Raw genomic sequence first — 16,697 nt, 5'->3', positions numbered from 1 at the left:
AATACGCACTCTTTAAACATCATTGGGGCGCGAGGTCGAGTCTTTGAAGTGAACAACTCTTTTGCATGGACAAACTGCGATATCTGAGCGACACAATCCGCCACGCATTCCACCACTCTGTCGTTCCCTGACCCTGCAGGTGCCCAAACGAGAAAAGGACAAAACGGCAGCAGAGGACGACGGGAGCCGTGTCGATTCCTGCCTCTCCTCTGAACGGGAAAAGAGGGAAAAACTGAGACCTAGACAGCGAAAGAGACGCAGTAAATGGCCTTCTAGACTGTGCTTCTTCGGAAAGCAAACACGCCAGCCGGCACGGCAAAGTAGTTGGACTCCAAACACTTGGCTTGGCCACTGTGTAGAGCAAGCCCCGACGGAGACAGTAACGATGCAGTACAAAGAGGCGGGCCCCCGGACTGTGGAAGCTTGAAGCACGAATACAAGAGTATAGTAAACGATAGTTCTTTCCCAGATGTGGGGACGTCGTCGAAGAGACACGTGAAGGTAGTTTTCGCACAGAGGTTTGGAAACGAATAAAGGACACACAGGAGTTGTGATCCGTCGCCACACCTAAATCGAGAAGACTGCCGGGCAAGTGATCTTGGTCCAGTACCCGGGGCCACAGGATAAAAAACTCGACTTCAGCGACCTCATTCTGGCGTAAACAGAAGTAGTGATTTCTCAAGATTTGGCTGAGGACCCACAACTGGCACTCTTCCTTCTCCTCTGCCTTCTCACAGAAACGTTCTCCCCTCCTGTCGATTGGCGCCAGCATGTAAATTGGCAGACGGTAAACACGGTTTCATCGTGCGACCTGGTCGTTGGCGACCCCAACGCAGGGCGAAAAAAACGACAGACGCCGCAGCCGGCTTATTTGAGAAAACTGCAGCAGTCTGGGTCGACAACTCGGCCGAGCTGTGCAGTCGCCCGCCTTTTATTCCGTGGTGGGACCTCCGTTCCACTCTCTCCCGGAGATCCGACTGGGCTTCCCGCCGGTGTAGCCTGCCTCGGCTCCCTGTCGTAGGGCGCAGGGACCGTGCCGGGTAACTGGGATGACCCGTGCCTGCGCAAAATAAGGGTGCAACTCGTTTTTGGTTGGGTTGCCTCGCGCTGTGCATGCAATGAAGACACTCTCCCGCGCCCCCCTTTCTGTCCATCTTCACAGCGCTTGAAACTTTCTCACCGCGCTACTAAGCGGAAATCGCAAGCACAGGCGTGAGGCCGCGCTTGCACACGAGCAATCAGCTCTTCCGTGTGAGCAAGCTTTTTCGTCAAACTTTGAGAGAGTCAAGATTTTGATGTAGTGGACAGGATGGCCACGTGCAGCTGTGCTTGACACCGGACAGTGGATGTACACCTCAAGCAGCAGTGGCACCCACGCAGTTGTCGCTCCTTCGCGGCTGGCGCGCGTCACTTTTGAGACATCTGGATTTTTCCCTTCCGGGTACAATGACGGTTTCCCTGACGGGTATATCGCGGAACAAGCAGACGTCGTGGCGAGAAAGGCATTCGCGCCAGACTTGTAAAGCTACCAAGTCAGCGGTTTGCCTCCGCCTCGGCGGCGGAGAGCTCCACGGTGTGACAGTGCCGTCCGGAACGGGCGAAGGCGTTTTGCTCACATTGTTTCAAGCGCAATCGTTTGAAGTCTCTGTTTCCTTTGTTGACTAAACCGCGCTACAGGCCACCGCTTGGTGCGTGCTGCTACACCGTGTCTGATATGGGTGTGTCCGTTTCCGTGTTGGCACAATTCAAGACTGTCCTAGCTCCCTTGACCTCGATACCGGTTTCCAGGCACTACATTAAGCTCTGCCGTCCCTCCTCATTCGCAGGCCTCTCGATCCTTTTGAAAGACGGGGGGACCTTCCTTCCTTCGAATCTAGAGCAACAGCGGCGCGTGTCTCTCTTCCCCGTTCTGCTACACAGTTTTACACCGTTAGTCGCTGTGCGGTACATCAAATATATCAATGATTGGTTGGAGCTCGCGAGCAAGCCAGAAGTCCTTCATACCGGGACCACTAAAATTTGTCTCGTGCAGTTTGCGTCCACTCCACCGTCCCCAACCGGAATCTCTCGGCTGCTTGCATCGACGTGGTCGACAGACCCCGGATACGATGACCCTTTCCCCCCCGGGATTTAAAGGCATTCTTTCTTCTTTGTAGTCTTTCCGCCGAGATTTCCTCAAATAATCCACACAATAGGATACCAGGAAACGACGAACAGAAGACTCCAGGTCGCAGCCGAGCCACTGAACCTCGTTCCCGCCGTGATTCCTGCTCTACGTCCTCCCGTCTCTTCGCTTGCTTTTCTCGTTGCCTTGCCTTCCGTCCAGTCCTGCTTGTTCTTCCCCTATCTGCATTTTATTGCTTGCTCACTGCGTTGCCTGTCTCGCTTGCTCGCCTCCCGCCCAAAAGGCTGAAGGTGGCCGCAGCTGCCATGTTTATGTGAATCTTTTTGCTTAGGCGTTTGCTTGCCGTGTACACGGAGCGTCGTTTTCTCGCTGCTTTCCTCCGCAGCTTTCCGACCTCCCTCTCCGCTTGTTCCCCCGGCTCTGCCGACGACCTCGAGTTTCGTCGTGTTTCGCGGTACATTCGTTTTCTCGGTATTTTGTGCGTGGCAGTTGTTGATTGTCTTTTCGCGGTGGCAACGCCGCGCAATTTTTTGATCTCACCCTGGAGGGCGAATGCGTTTTTTATCCGACTGTGCCGTTTTACAGTGAGTCGCATTCTCCATTGGGGAAAGGTGGTGTGCCCCAGTGGACTTCTCGGCTTTCTTGCCGCTCCCTTGCTTTTCTCGCGTTTCGTCCGACAGGGTGTCACTCTTCCCGAGTACCGAATTGGAGTCTCTTTGTGGTTGCCCCATCTCGGCAGTTTTTCACGGTTTGCCCGAGTTTCCTGTCCACCTGTTCATCTGGTACGCGCGCGTTCTCTCCGTCTTCTTCCTGTCTGCATCTATTCTTCCAAGGAACGCGTTTTAACCCATCGTTTGTCGCTTGTCCTTTTCTTCGCACGGCTTTCGAGGAGCTCGTCTCCCTTCCCCTGCCACGCGCCTCCGCTCTTCCCGTCCCCTTCTTCTCCGTTGTTTGACTCTGCTTCGGTCGCGTTTGTTCTTTCTGAGCATCTCTTTGCTTTCACTTCTCTCTGGCCAGTTCGCGCCCTCCTGGTATCCACCTTCGTTCCACGGTTTCCGTATTCCTTCAACTGCCTCTCCTCCTTTTTCGGTCGTGTCTGAGTCCTCGCCGTTTCAGGCTTCGTTTCCGTGCACGACTCGTTCGCTCGCCGCTCCTTTCAGATCTTCCAGCCTTTCCCTGCTCCCTTGTTTCCCCGTCCTTCGTTGCCTGCATCCAGTTGTCTCTGCAAAGACCCTCGTGAGAAACGAAGGCTATGTCGAACGCGCTGCCGCGTCCGGCTCACGCGTCCTCCGACGCGATGGGGCTTGGGCCTTCGCCTTCACGAGCGTCCCAGCACTCGTCGTTTTCCTCCACGCTGCCTTCCTCCTCTCGAGAGCGGGAAGCAGGATGGAACGAAGCCGACGACGAAGGCCCCGAGGCGGAGCATCAACCTCGACTCCTGGAGACGTTGCAGGATGTACCGAAGCCGTTTCTCGACAAGGCCCGCGGCATTGTGGAGCAGCTGCGAGGCCGAGAAGGAGAGCAGGCGACACTCGACGCGAATAGCGCCTACCTTCTCTGCTTCCAGCTTCTCAAGCTCGCGGGTCTGGAGGCAGAGATCCCCAGGCTTGTCGTCTTCGGGCAGCAGAGCATGGGCAAGACGACCCTTCTCGGTCAGTCTACGGAGAAAGAAGAACCGGGGGTGGGATGTGACGCGGGGGCGAAAGGGACTGCAGACAGCGAAGAGTGGGGACAGGAGAGAGACGGGGAAGGAGACAAAGAAATGCGTGAGAGAAGCAAGGAGGCGCAAGCAATAAGGGAAGAAGTAAAAAGTAGAGAGAGGCGATGCCGCCACGGAAAGAGCAGAGGAGGAGGGGTGGAGACAAAGGCTCGTTCTCGGCATGTGTGTGGTCCTGTGTTCAGATTATATCATGGGAGGGCCGATTGGCTACAGCAGCACGGACACCGGAACTCGGCAGCCAGTCGTGATTCTTTTGCGGCCTTCGGAGTCTGCCGACAGCGTCCAGTGTTGGTTGGGAGGGGAAGAGATCGAGGTGAAGGAGCTGCAGGCGCGCATGAAGGAAATCATGTCTTCTCAGGGCGAGCGCATTTCGTCGCAGGAGCTCGAGGTCGAACTCGCGGTGCCGAACGGCGTGCATGCAGTTTTTGTCGACCTTCCAGGAGTCAAAGACGACAGCAAAGCTGGAGCGACGCAGACGCGCTCTGTCGTCAGAACCTACGTCCAAAACAATCCAAACGACTTGTACATCCTCGTCAAGAAAGCTTCAGACGACCCTGCGAACTGGCCGTGGAGCCTTCGAGAGTTCATTCTCTCTGCACCTCCTAAAGGTGAGGAGAATCGGAAGAGACTGGAAATTCGACGCAAACAAGTCTACGTTTTAACGCCGAGAAGTCGCTCTGCGTGCTTCACCAAGGCGACGAGTGTCAATTGCCCTGGACACAAAGCCGTCGCCTCCTCGATCGAGGCCTCTCTTGGGTTCGACCTCGACCCCTGAAGGGGCTGTGTCGTCTTTTGCGACGAGACCTTGTTTTCCCTCAACATCTCTGGCCCTTGCCTTTTTCTCCTCTCCTAAGCCAGGCCGTGCAAGTTCACTCCGCTCACTTCTCTGCACCATTTCGTTCGCTCTTCCATTCCGCCTGTTTCCTCTGCCGCGTTTCTGCTGTCGTTTGTCGTGCGTCTTCTGTTCTCTTTCTTGTCACCTTCCGCGTTCGGCGAGCTCTGATTTCTATCGCTCCGCCGACTCGCTGTGTGGATTTCTTCTTTTGCTTCTTTACAAGGTCTTGGGCTGACGCCTCGCCAGACTGTGGTCGTCGGGACCCGCGCGAAGGAGTTTTTGGTGAACGAGAAAAATGACATCCGCACTCAGTCGCAGCTCCTCGAGCGTGTCTTGAAGCGAGCTGTCAAGGTACGCCATCTCCCCGCGCTTCTGTTCTTGTAGTTCCGCGTATTCATTGGTTTGCCGCGTTTTTTCTGTCGCATTTTGGGCCTGGCCGTTATTCACGCATGTGTGAAACGTTCGCGGCGGTACGCTCGCTGGTTCGTCGTGCGTCTCCTAGATCTTGAAGCGAGTGCAGGTCGTAGGCGTGGACTGCTCCTATCCCTGAGAATGAACCGTAACACTTTGAACTCTCTGAGGAACTCACTGGAGTTTGCTGGCTTTTCGTTTCTGCGACGATCTGCATCACACCACGAAGTCTTTTCTTTCTCGTAAGGACTCCGTTTTGAGGACTGACGCTTTGACAGAGACTATTCAAGCGAGTGTCGCGGTATATTTAGCTATTCGCTGGATGCCATTCTACTGAGAGCGCTGTAAGCACTGGGAAAGTGACTACTTGTACGCATGGTATACAACTGTTCTTCTGTCTTGACTCTTGCGACCTCAATCCGAAGTTCCAGCCGTCCTGCCTTCTCGTCGCTAGGTTTATACTTCCCCAGGCGCTTCTCTTCGATGTTGCGCGTTGTGGGTTGCTTGCATCCTCCCTCAAGATGGGGAGTCTTCTTCGTCGTCTGGGACAGCGTGCTGCATGCACTCTTCGTGTCGTCGGCGCCTCTGGTCTCCATCTCGCATATTTCTTCAACAACCACATTTTGAAGCATTCAGAACCGTCTGCTCAATGTGATTAAGATGCGCGCTTGATGAGAAGCAACAAGCGTCCGCTATTTAACTGTTTTCGGAAAAAAGAACAGACCCGGTAAACAACTCGTCACGGGAGTGCCCCTGAGCCTGCACTGTCGCCTGCGTGTAGGACTCGTCTGGCGCGCCGCTGCCGTTGTTTCTCCTCGAGTTGTTTTCCTTGTCAATTGAGGAGAAAGACGCTCTGGACTTCGCCGCGAAACGGGCCGCGATGAATCGACAAATGGACGAGGGAGGCCGAACAGTCCGGCAGCTGCTGGAAACGGCCTTCGAGCCTGGTCCGAACCCTCAGCTGTCGAGGAAGCTCACGGAGTTCTTCAGTCCTTCTCGCTTCAAAAAAGAGTTAAACCACAAGTTCCAGGTGGGCCTCGACTCGTGAGTGTTTGTCGACAAACTGCCCAAATGTCGCGATCTCTACTTTTGTTCTCTCCTTGCTAATGCTCGTGGACGCGTTCACACGGAGAGCAAGGGGAGCCGGAAGCATCTAGGGTGGGTATGTACAGAAATCCAATACAGAGTATGAACGCAAAATCCTGGAATTGAATTCAGTCAGGTTTTCATTTTTGCATACAGTTGTAAACACTTCCATTCTTTTCACCAGTCAGGCCGGCAGCCGCAGCTCTATCTATTTTGACGACTCTCTGCCCTTCTATTAGAAGAGAAATCGAGAAACAGAGGCGACTCTGCTGCTGCGTTCTTCACTGGTTTTCGCTTGAGCGCGGAAGGTCTGAAACGCAGCGAAGAACGCCTTAGGGAAGGAAGGGAGAAAGCGAGAAGGGAGATGTGACTTAGGTCGAGGACGAAGGGGATGCGAGGATGGAGAGATTCAAACGAATCGCAGGGATTCAAGCATTCGTCACTTTGTGTGTCTCGCTCTCTACAGCCCCTGAGTAGTACTGCGTGCAGGGGGAACTGTCTAGAAGAAAGGAAGCTTTATTCGACGTTTTCGCCGATGTGAACACACACGATCATCAAATGCAGCACTCCTAAGAGAACGGAGAAAGCTGTGGCGAAAGCAGTGTAAAACTCGATGTGAAACATCTGTCGTGTATTCAGCCGGTACAAAGGTGAAACCCGATCACTTTTCTCCCCCTGAGAGAATCCTCGTTTTTTTTGTTTGATTTTTCTCTTTGGATTCTCGCAACGTTTCTTCTGCCTTGACGATGCAGAGCCTCTTGAGTGAGCAAATGGGGATTCTGGAGCGTCGCCTTGTACGGAAACGCTTGGAGACGCAAAAACGGATTTCCGACCTCGAGGATCAGCTCGCCTTGCAGAGTCCTCAGTCCTGTCGGTAAGGTTTTTCTCCGTGTTCGTCCAGTTCGCGTTTGCCTAATCCTTCTTCTATCAAGCCTCTTCTTCCAATTAGAGTTGAGGGAAAACCTAAAACTCGCATGTTTGTGCCTTGCCGACTGGAGGCAACTGCGACGAATGGCGCGTAACGCTCAAACCGTTCTGTGTAGGACAGGCTCTTCTCTCCAGTGCCCGAGTTGGGGTGCTACGTATCGGATGCCTCCTCGCAGCGATGCTTTCTGGACTGTTTTTATCTCGCCTAACTTGCGAGCTTGCAAGAAAGGACTTTCACTTCGCAGCGGCCTTCGCGAGGCGCGCGTCTACAGTTCGGTCGCGAGCCTTCTTACCAGCGACGTTTTTTTGAGACCTCAGACTTTGTGGTCAACTACTAACCCCGCGCGTAGATTGCTGTATGCAGACGCGCCGGCATCCGACGCACAGTCAAAGGGCGTTTCGTGCTTCTTTTCAGCCGGCGTTTTCTTGGTTGCCTGTGCACTGGAATTCGGACGACGCGTCCAGTTTCGCCGGATCTCTGTCTCTGCGCTGGCGCTTTGCAGGGAGTGTATCAAGCTGTATTTGCGAGAGCTGATGCAAGTAGTCACCGAGCTGGTGACAGGAAACTACACCATCATTCGTTTGCCGCACAACGGCGACGAGTTTTTGAAGACTTTCGGCGGCAACTTGAGAGACAACCTCGAGGATGGTCACGAGCTGGCGTGCGACTTGTTTCCGGAACATTACGACCGCGGCTTCTTGACAAAAATCATTGTAGGTCCAGGTCGTCATCGAGGGGAATGGCTAGGCGCGAAGGCCAGGGCTGCGCAGGGAGCCGCGCAGGTTTCCTGTCCCAGCGAGGTCCAGGGAACGAAGGGTCTGCATGCACAAGCCGAGTTTCTCGCGTCGAATCTCTGCATTTTTCACTGATGAATAGCAGACGATGCAGTCTCTCAACACCCGTTTTTGTCGGAGGGGCGTCTCGCGTGTAAGCTGTTTACTTTCTCTGGAGTTCACATGGCGGCTTGTAATCCGAGGACCCTGCAGACGCTTCAGAGCTTCGGATTTCCCCGTGTTCGATCTGTTGTCCTTGTACACTCGACAAAAAAACCAGAGAGTTTCCGGTCGTCTGAGGTCGTTCAGAAGAGACGAAGAAAGAAGTTGAAATGAGAGGGATTTCCAGCCGGAGAGGTCTCCGAGCGAGGGCTCCTGCGGTGTCGCTTGAGTGGTGCATGTACATCACGCAAGCTCCAGTGTAGGAAGCGAGGAAGGAAGCAGGGAACCGCGGCTGCCGTTCACTGATGAGAGCAGTTGTCTCCGCTGTGAAAAACCTTCTAAACTCTCCAGGTTTTTCCACGCAGCACTGCTCAAACTCTCCTCTCAGAGGGTCGAGGTTCTTCGCAAAGAGGCTGCAGACACGACCTGGTCTGGCCCTGTGTAAAACGTCATGAGGGACTGACTGAAGGTGCACCGACGTCGCGTGGAGCTTCCTCCCAGTCGAGTTTTTAGATGTAGGAAGCGAGGTCAACATGCGCAGCGCCACAGAGCTGCTGTGCTGTGAATTCCCCCCATGGTGATCCCTTGAAGGCGTCTGAGGTTTCTTCTGTGTTTCCCTCAGAAAGAGGCAGAGGAAGTCTTCCGTCGTCAGGACCTCGAGGTAAGAGCCGCTGCTGCGAGCGTCGTAGCAACTGCGAGTGAACCTCGGAGACTGGAGACACTTCCCGTTTTGAACTCCAGCGACTCCAGTGAAAGACACCGAGAGAGGGCAGAGGGCTCGGGACTCGAAGAAAGGGACCGAAGAAAAAAGAGCGGCAAGGGCGTCTCTCAGTCGAGATTTCGTTTCCAGCGAGAAGCAAAGTGTGTTCGGAAGCCTCTTGAGGCTGCCTGAGGCTGTCGACCCACATGGGTGCCTGCGTGGAGTTCTCCGTACAACGCAGGTTGCGTTTCATGTGGATTTTTCCAGCCTCTGTTGTTGCTCGTTCGTGAACGCGAAAGGATCAGCGCTGCCTTGGCAGTGTGTCTGTGTGTCTGTGGATCTCGTCGCGTCTGTCTGTCTCCGCTTCGAGCGATCAAGGTCTGGTGTAGCTCTGTCGTCTTGTTGATCGCCTCGTCTCTTGGTCTTCTCCTCGCCACCCAAGGTCATGTTCTGGGGAAGGCCTCCGCGAGTTCTTTTCACAAACGGTCGAGTCCGGGAACGCGTCTCTATGGGCGGGGGTGTTTCACTCTTCTCCGTCGAGAGACGAGAGGCAGGTGCTCGCCCCGAGAGTGAAACGCAAAACGTTCGCGCGTTTTTTCGACTCCTGGCGCTTGTCTCCTTTCAGGAGAGCTTGGCCCCAGTCACGGGACCTGACGGGCGCGTTGTCATGCAGCCTGGGCACATTGTTCGTTACACTTTGTCGAAGGACGACACCAACATGTTCGGCCTCGTTCAGAGCGTTGGACCTCCGAGAGCGACAGAAGACTCTGCTGAGAGTCAGGGCGCTGCAGCAAGCGACGCTTCTGCTCTCTCTTCGAAGGAAGCGACCGTCACATTCTACTTCAGAAGCGGCCAAGCTCAGGTGAGAAAAAAGGCGTCGGCACAGTCACGCTCTTTGAGCGGTGAGTTCGCGTCGCCTTGTCGCTGCTCTGTCGTCGGCTTGCTTCGGATTCTTCGTCCTTCTTCTGAGCTCTCCCTTGGTCGCCGTTCGCTCTCTCTACTTCGCCTGACCTCCTCTCTGCCCCGTCACTCGCTGTTCGCTGCGTCCTTGTCTTCTGCACTTTTCTTAGGGTGAACAGTCTCAGTTCAAGACCGTGGACAAGCAGCGCCTGGCGGTTCTGTTGCCTCTGCAGACGGTAAGGAAGGCACTCGCGTTTCGCTCGCGCAGCGGTGTGTGACCGACGTCTCTCCTTGCCGCGGAGGGAGTCCTGACAAACAGTTCAAACGCATGCTAGGGAAGAGAAAAACGCGTGAGGCGAAGCCACTCTTCTGTGCAGAAGATCGAAGCCTGCGAGACCGACGGTTCTTTCATTTTCTTAGAATTCCGCGTTTCGTTTCACATTGCTTCAGGCAATGGTGTCGAATCCCTTCGCGCGGAGGTTCTGTTTTTTTCTCTCGGCTTTCCGGATCCCTCCTGGCTCTCTTTGTCTTTTCTCCCTCGAACTCGATTCTGTCTCATCGCTCATCCTTCGAATCTCTCATCTCCCTTACTCCGTGCTCCGTCTCTTCCTCTCTCTTTTCCCTCCTCTCTGCTCTCTCCTTGCTCGCGTCGCTTGTCTCTGTCTCTTCCCTGTGTCGTTCCTCGGTCTTCTCTTTCGTCGCCGTGTCTCTCGCGCGCTCTCTTCCTCGGTCTTCTCTTTTGTCGCCTTGTCTCTCGCGCGCTCTCTTCCTCGGTCTTCTCTTTTGTCGCCGTGTCTCTCGCGCGCTCTCTTCCTCGGTCTTCTCTTTCGTCGCCTTGTCTCTCTTGCCCCATCTCGTTCTCGCGGATCGTCTTCTTCCGGCTGGTTCTCCCGCTGTGGCGTACCGACTCGGTCTCCCTTCGTGTCTGTGTTTCCAGATCATTCACCCGTCGACTCCGCCGCCGGCTGGCTTCCGCTGCTGGAGGCGCTTCTATCGGCCAGACGGCTGGGTGGGTCTGCAGCCGGTGGAGCTCCTGAGTCTGTCGCTGCGGCCAGCGTCTGTGGCGTTTGCAGAAGGAAAGTCGAGTCCGACGCATGCAGGCGCTTCGGGAGGCGGCGCCTTCGACGGCTTGCAGGGCGGCGAGGGGAGACAGAGGTTCAGCGAGAAGAGCGAGGCTGTCGTCAAGGCGCTAGCAGGACCCGACCTGCGATCCGCTGCAAATGCGCAGGCTTCAGAGCAAGTTGCCACTCTCGACGAACTGTTTGCGGATGCTGCGACTGGAGACGGAGAGCGACACTCTCACGGTAGGCTCAAGAAGACAAGACGAGGGAGACCCCGGAAGCGCAAATGGTGAAGGAAGAAGAACTACAGAGGAAGGCACGCACGAGGGGTGAAGAAGAGGAGAGGGCAGAGCAGAAGCTGCTGAAGGCGAAGAGGAACTGAAGATAACGAGTAGAAAAGTGAAGGAAAAAAGGTGAAGCAGAACTTGAGAAGGGTAAACAGAAGAGGACATGTAGAAGGGCGAAGCTCGAGGGTGTCGTTGTGGTCGTGTCCGTTTGAAATTGATTCTTTCGAGGTGCTTGAAGAGGCTTTTGGCATTCTGCTTCGCGTTGGTTTTCGTCTTCCCCGTCATGAGTCAGTGTGTCGCTCGGCCTCTATGGGGAGTTCCACCTGTGCTGTGCTTCTCGTTTTCCTCGCTTTTGCTTCTTCCCGGCGCTTTGCACCCTTCACTTCCCTCTGTTCTGTCGCGGCGTCTCTGTGCCCAGCCCACCGACGAACGCATCTCAGCGCTCTCCAGAGGATCTCGGGAGACTTCGCAGATACGCGACTGTTAAACCAGCTTGCCTTAACGCACCTTGGCCGCTGGCTGAAGTTCCATATCTGCAACATCGAACCTGATCGCCGATTTAGTGACCATGTCCTTCTTCAGGTTCGCTCGCTGAGAAGACAAAGAAAGTTCCCGTTTCTTGTCTGTTCCGTGTTTCCTTCTGTCTCTTCCATGTGTGCTTTGTTAAACGCGAATCTGTCTCTGGATCTTTCAGTTCTTTCCTCTCTCTTGAGTGCGTCGATCTTTCCTCTGTTCTCTTTAGTTCTGCCTCTATCTCCAGACGACCTTTTCTCCGGTGCATTTGCATCAAACGTGCTTCTCTCTCCTTCATTTTTTGCATGGTTTTCAAAGAGTAAGAAGCGAAGGAAACGTTCTCTAGTCGTTGAATACATATGGTCACGGTTTAGGATTTACTGGTCCTGAAAGGTCTTTTACTTTTTCGTGTACTTTCTGTTCTTTCCCTTTATGCTTCGTCGGGTCACATTGGATGCAGAAACTCTGTGGAGCATCCCCATCATCCTAACATGAGAAACAGTCAGGGGGGTCCGAAATGTCGATGTCTAGCGGCTGGCTTTAAAGTAGCGCGCCTTTTTTATCTTCGTTGTGTCTCGACCGAGGGCTGGATCTCTTTTCGTCGGAGAAAGATTTTTTTTTTCTTGTTTTCCAGCTCGCTTCCTTGCCACGCTCAGTTAGTTTGTAATTGTCTCATTGTTGTCTTCTCGCTCTCTTCGCTCGACCTCCTCGCTCTTCTTCTCAGGCGAGTCTGTCCGTCGTCTCCTTGTCTCTCTCTTTGCGTCCCCTGCTCCTTTTTATCTTCGTCGTCATCCTCTCTCTCTTTCTCTCTCCCTCTCCCTCTCCGGCGCTCTGTGCTTCTGGCTTCCTTCTTCTCCCTCGACGTTCCTCTCTCTTTTCACTTCTCCTTGTTTCCCCAGATGATGCGCAGCGTGCGTCATGTGATCGACAAGGCAGACTGGGAACCGCTGGTCGCAGACCTTCTGCAGGCGAATGTCGGGGCTGGTATGCTTCAGCTGGCTCGGCTGGCTGCCTGCGCGGCGGCGTCTGCTTTGAGGCGAATTTTGCGGGCCGCGAGCGCCGAGGTCAATCGACAAATAAAGTGCGGAGATCTGCGCAGCGGCCTTCTCTTTCTCGCGACGAATCACCGCTTCATGGAGGAGCTCGAGCAAAGTTTGGAGGAGTACACGAGGTATGAAGCCAGAAAAGAACGCACAGCAGGAGACAGAGAAGCAGGGCGTCACCCAGGCGGGCAGGGCGGGGGAGGGGGTGGAGGGGAAGCTCGTGCCGAAAGGGAGAGAGAGAGAGTAAGAAAGATGGCGACTTCCATCACAGACAGGAGTTTTGCTGCGGGAGCAAAGAAACCTTTCTGTGAGGAGGAGAGACTACGCGGTGGACTCCTGGCTGAACCGGGTCAAGGCGGCTTTACTTGATCTGCGTTCCACTAGAGGAGAGCGACTGCGTGAAAGAGCCAAGGTCCTTCTGTGGAAGAATTCGTGAATGTCACACTTTACATCTAAATATAAATGCACACATGTGTATATTGATCTACATAAATATGAATGTGGGTTCAAGTATTTATGGACATTTGTATTTACATATACAGCTGGACCGTTCACGAGTCACGTACGTTTGTTTTTGCTAATGCGTCACTGTACAAACGCGACCTAAGTAAGCGTGCATAGTGGTAGTTCTTTAGTTTGGAGTTTTGCGGGTGTGTGAATATCTAGGACTGTTGTTTCGCGTCTGTGAGAATGTGCGTCTGCGTGCACCTCTGGATCCGCCGAACTCTGCACTTCCATGTGAACAGTGAACGGACTTCCCAGTTCGGCCTCTGCGAGCATCTATGCTCACTGAGAAAGCCATTTTTCCCTGTTAATAGTACGGAAGTTCTGCTTCCTATTTGAATTCCGGAAGGCGCGAGTTTTGCATGCGTTTCACGGGAGTGTATCAAGAGAAGCTGCGCTATATTCGATCGATCGCCTCCACGTTTTTGTGTGGTGTGATTTCGAGGGTGCCGATATGGCTAGACAAACAGTTTACACCAGCAACGCTTTGCTTCCCGTCTCCCTGAAAAATGAGTTCTGGTATGGAATAGCTTTGAACACCGCATCATGTGCTAGAAAATACCTTTCAGGTACGGTATGAACCGGTGTTACGAACGGTTTATTGCACGGTCTGTTGTTCTACGGCTTCGTCTTAGACTTTCAGTTTGCGCCTTGTGTGAATTCGCCGGAGCGCGGCGTCGCCGTGATGAGCTGAGCCTCTGTCTGGCTAGACAGCCGGGTCGCGCGCGTTTGCGAGAACGAATCTGGAAAGCGCTGTGGTTGCTTCTCAGGAAAAAGGCGCGGGACTGTGCACAAGCCATGCGCGACTTGATTTTCGAGCAAACGCATGCAATTCACTTCGAAATGATCGAGGACTTCTTCGACGGCTGCAAACGGTTCGAAGCGGATTTCCTTGGAGGCAAGTCTCGTTCGCGCGGGGTTTTCTCGTCAGATTCGCGGTGATATCTGTCCCTCGTGTAGGAGTTGTGCGTCCAGAGAGACGAGAATGTTTTTCACTTTTTCAAGTGTGAGCATCTGGGGATTTTTGCCTGGGCCTGTCCGATTTTTGCAGGATCGATGATGGGCGAAGTCACACAACATGTCAAGGACTCGCTGGCAATGCGCAAACAGCGCCTGGGGATCGCTGACATCTACGCCCGCCAAGAAAACGGCGCTGGCACCCCCGACAGCATGATTTATGAAGAAGTGAGTGAATGTGTCAGGGGAAAGGGTCCTCTTTGTCGTTTTTGCCTCACGCGTTCTTTCGAGGCTTCCCCTGAACATACCTCTCGGCCTTGAACGGTGTCTGACGAGCCGCTCTCCCTCGCGTCGCGGTGCCCACGTGCGATGCATCGTCTGTGCTGGAAGAGTAGAGTGAAGACAGCACCGTTCCGTTCTCGATGTGAAAAGTCCTGGTCGCGGGCGCCTGCCGGTGCGGCCGATGCAGAGAACGGATGTGTGCGTCGTTTTCGTTCTTCAGGTTCGGATCCAGTTCTGGGTAGTGAAGATGCTCTTGTCTGCGCCACTCACGACGAAGCTCTACATGCACTTCATCAAGGACATAAAAGACAAGAGCATGGTACGCAGAGAGGCGCGCGCCTGCGTTTTTTTTTGTCTGGCGCGGAGAAACGAGAGGACCCATCGAGGAGAGGTGGTGCCAACCAAGCAGCGGGGGATAAACACGAAAGGGGAAGCGGCTGTCTTCAGTCGTTTTCTGACGCTTCTAAAGTCACGCCCGAGTCTCTCTCGGAGGAGGCGGGGAAAGGTTGGAGAACCAGAGTGCGGTCTCGCTGGCGTGAGATTCACTTGAGCAAAGCAACGAAAACATCCCAGAGGTCGACTTCGCACCTATAAACACACCCAGGTTTCCAGTTGCGTGAGTCGAGGGGAGACGATGGATAGAGAACCCGCTTTCAGTTCTCGTTAGAAAAAAAACGCCGACGACGAGCCTTTTTACCTCCTGATCTTTCGTGAATGTGTGCGTGCAGCACTTGGCATCGGAAGACAAGTACTCTGTCACCTGCGAGAACGACTTGGAGAGAACGCTGCAAGAGCAGATGCTCTGTGAAAGGTCTCCAGCAGGTTTGTCCAGAGGCCCTTTTCGACTTCGTGACTGTCATTCCTGCAGGTTTTTTCTCTGTCCGTACTCGCGTAGTTAATCCTGTGTTCTGCATAGGTTTCGCACGGTCATGCATGAACGGCAGACCTTTGTGCAGATATCGCCGTTTCTGTCGGTCGTGTTCGGGGGCTGCTTCCAAGGATATGCTCCTTCCTATCTCAGAGCATGCTTGTCTCTGTGTGTAAATTGACATGTGGAGGTATCAAATGTATAAAAAGCTTCCGTTCTGTCTCCTCTATGTCTTAGGCGGTGCGTTGGTTGTCTGCCATTTGGGGAAGCACGCTGGTGGCCACCTGAACTGTTTCGACCGCATCCAGCTTGTCTCTCGTCCTTGTGAGAAAGGCGCCGTTGCCCCGTCTCGTTTTTTCTGTTCTTCCCCTTATGCGTCTCCTTTTCTCGTGTCGTTTCTGCTCCCTCTAGGGCGGGCGCTTGCTCGAACGGATGAAGAACTGATGGAGCATTTCAACATCAGCATGAACAAGGACGAACTCATCAACCAGTTGAATGCAGTAAGTGACGAGGACACGGTGGAGGCTGCGATGGACTTTCATCTGTTCCTTATTACCCTGTGTTTGGGTTCGCGGCCGTCCACGCGCGTCCGCAAAGTCGTTCGTCATCCTGTGTTTTGCCGTTTCTCTTTGTTTTTTGAAGTCGTCGTTAGTTGTCTTCCCGTACACGCTCTCCCGTTGTTCGTTCCGCGTGCTTGCCCTCACGGCCGCGCGTCGATCGCCAACCTGCGTTCGTGCTCAGGCCCGGCGAACCGAGGAGTACACCAAGCTGGCACTCGAAGGCGTCGCGAAGCTCCTGCACCAGCTGCAGAAGGGATCTGGAGTGGATTTCCTTACTCGTCTCGACTCTCCCATGGAGAGGCGCGCGAGTGCATGCCGAAACAAAAAGCATTCCTCGAGCGGAGAAGATGCAAGAGAAGGACTAGAGGAAAACAGGGAAGGAACGGGAAGCGCTGCTGGAAGGGGGCACACCCCCAGTGGCCGCGTCGGTCAACCTGCAGGAAGTTCCGGTCGGCTTCCGTCACCGTTGAATGGGGCTTGAAACTGTGTGGCTTGTGCTGGCCCACTTCGCCAGAGCACTGGGAAGAACAGCGAAGAAACATTTGTTACAAAAAAAAGTGTACAGAGTTTTGAAGGCTTCAGTATGGAAGGGTTCCAGCCAGCGACCGCCGGAGTCCATGCGCGCGATACATGCCGTGGCTTCGGCGCTAGTGTCGGCGATAGCCCGCAGAAGGGACAACTGTTCTGCGCGGCACCTAGCAGGAATAAGTTTCCGTTTTGAATGCCAACCAGAGAGTATTCTTTGCGAGTCAGACACTGTAGAGGAGACCAAAAGGTCGTGTGGCCTCGCAAGTAACAGCGAGAGAGACACAGCACGTGCAGAAAATTTCAGAAAAGGCCAGGCACGACTTGATCCGAAAAAGGAGACATCCGTGGGGTTCCGCACAGTGTATTTTCCGAGCTTCTCCAAGGCCATGCAGCGATAAATGAACAATTTTGACCCCCACATACCGAAAGAAAGTACGCAAACACCAGACACAGA

General features: G+C 54.1%; 2 protein-coding genes across 2 annotated transcripts; one reads left to right on the top strand and one right to left on the bottom strand.

The window, feature by feature from the left end:
• Positions 1-19: 19 nt before the first annotated feature.
• On the bottom strand, positions 20-772 carry TGME49_270680 (hypothetical protein; the record flags this gene model as incomplete). Its single annotated transcript, XM_002365693.1, has 1 exon — positions 20-772. One exon carries the CDS (start codon positions 770-772, stop codon positions 20-22), a length of 753 nt encoding a protein of 250 aa, XP_002365734.1.
• A 2,605-nt stretch (positions 773-3,377) lies between these two features.
• Positions 3,378-16,278, top strand: TGME49_270690 (arginyl-tRNA synthetase; the record flags this gene model as incomplete). Its single annotated transcript, XM_002365694.1, has 18 exons — positions 3,378-3,777; positions 4,028-4,453; positions 4,904-5,031; positions 5,873-6,121; positions 6,930-7,051; positions 7,608-7,818; positions 8,663-8,701; positions 9,366-9,602; positions 9,811-9,876; positions 10,578-10,944; positions 11,407-11,570; positions 12,401-12,672; positions 13,819-13,946; positions 14,100-14,233; positions 14,508-14,606; positions 15,016-15,109; positions 15,567-15,655; positions 15,897-16,278. 18 exons carry the CDS (start codon positions 3,378-3,380, stop codon positions 16,194-16,196), a joined length of 3,525 nt encoding a protein of 1,174 aa, XP_002365735.1. The 3' UTR covers positions 16,197-16,278.
• Positions 16,279-16,697: the final 419 nt, after the last annotated feature.

The sequence above is a fragment of the Toxoplasma gondii genome, chromosome VIII, assembly GCF_000006565.2.
Source record: "Toxoplasma gondii ME49 chromosome VIII, whole genome shotgun sequence".
Taxonomy (NCBI): Eukaryota; Apicomplexa; class Conoidasida; order Eucoccidiorida; family Sarcocystidae; genus Toxoplasma; species Toxoplasma gondii.
This window is presented reverse-complemented; position numbering and strand designations above follow the sequence as displayed.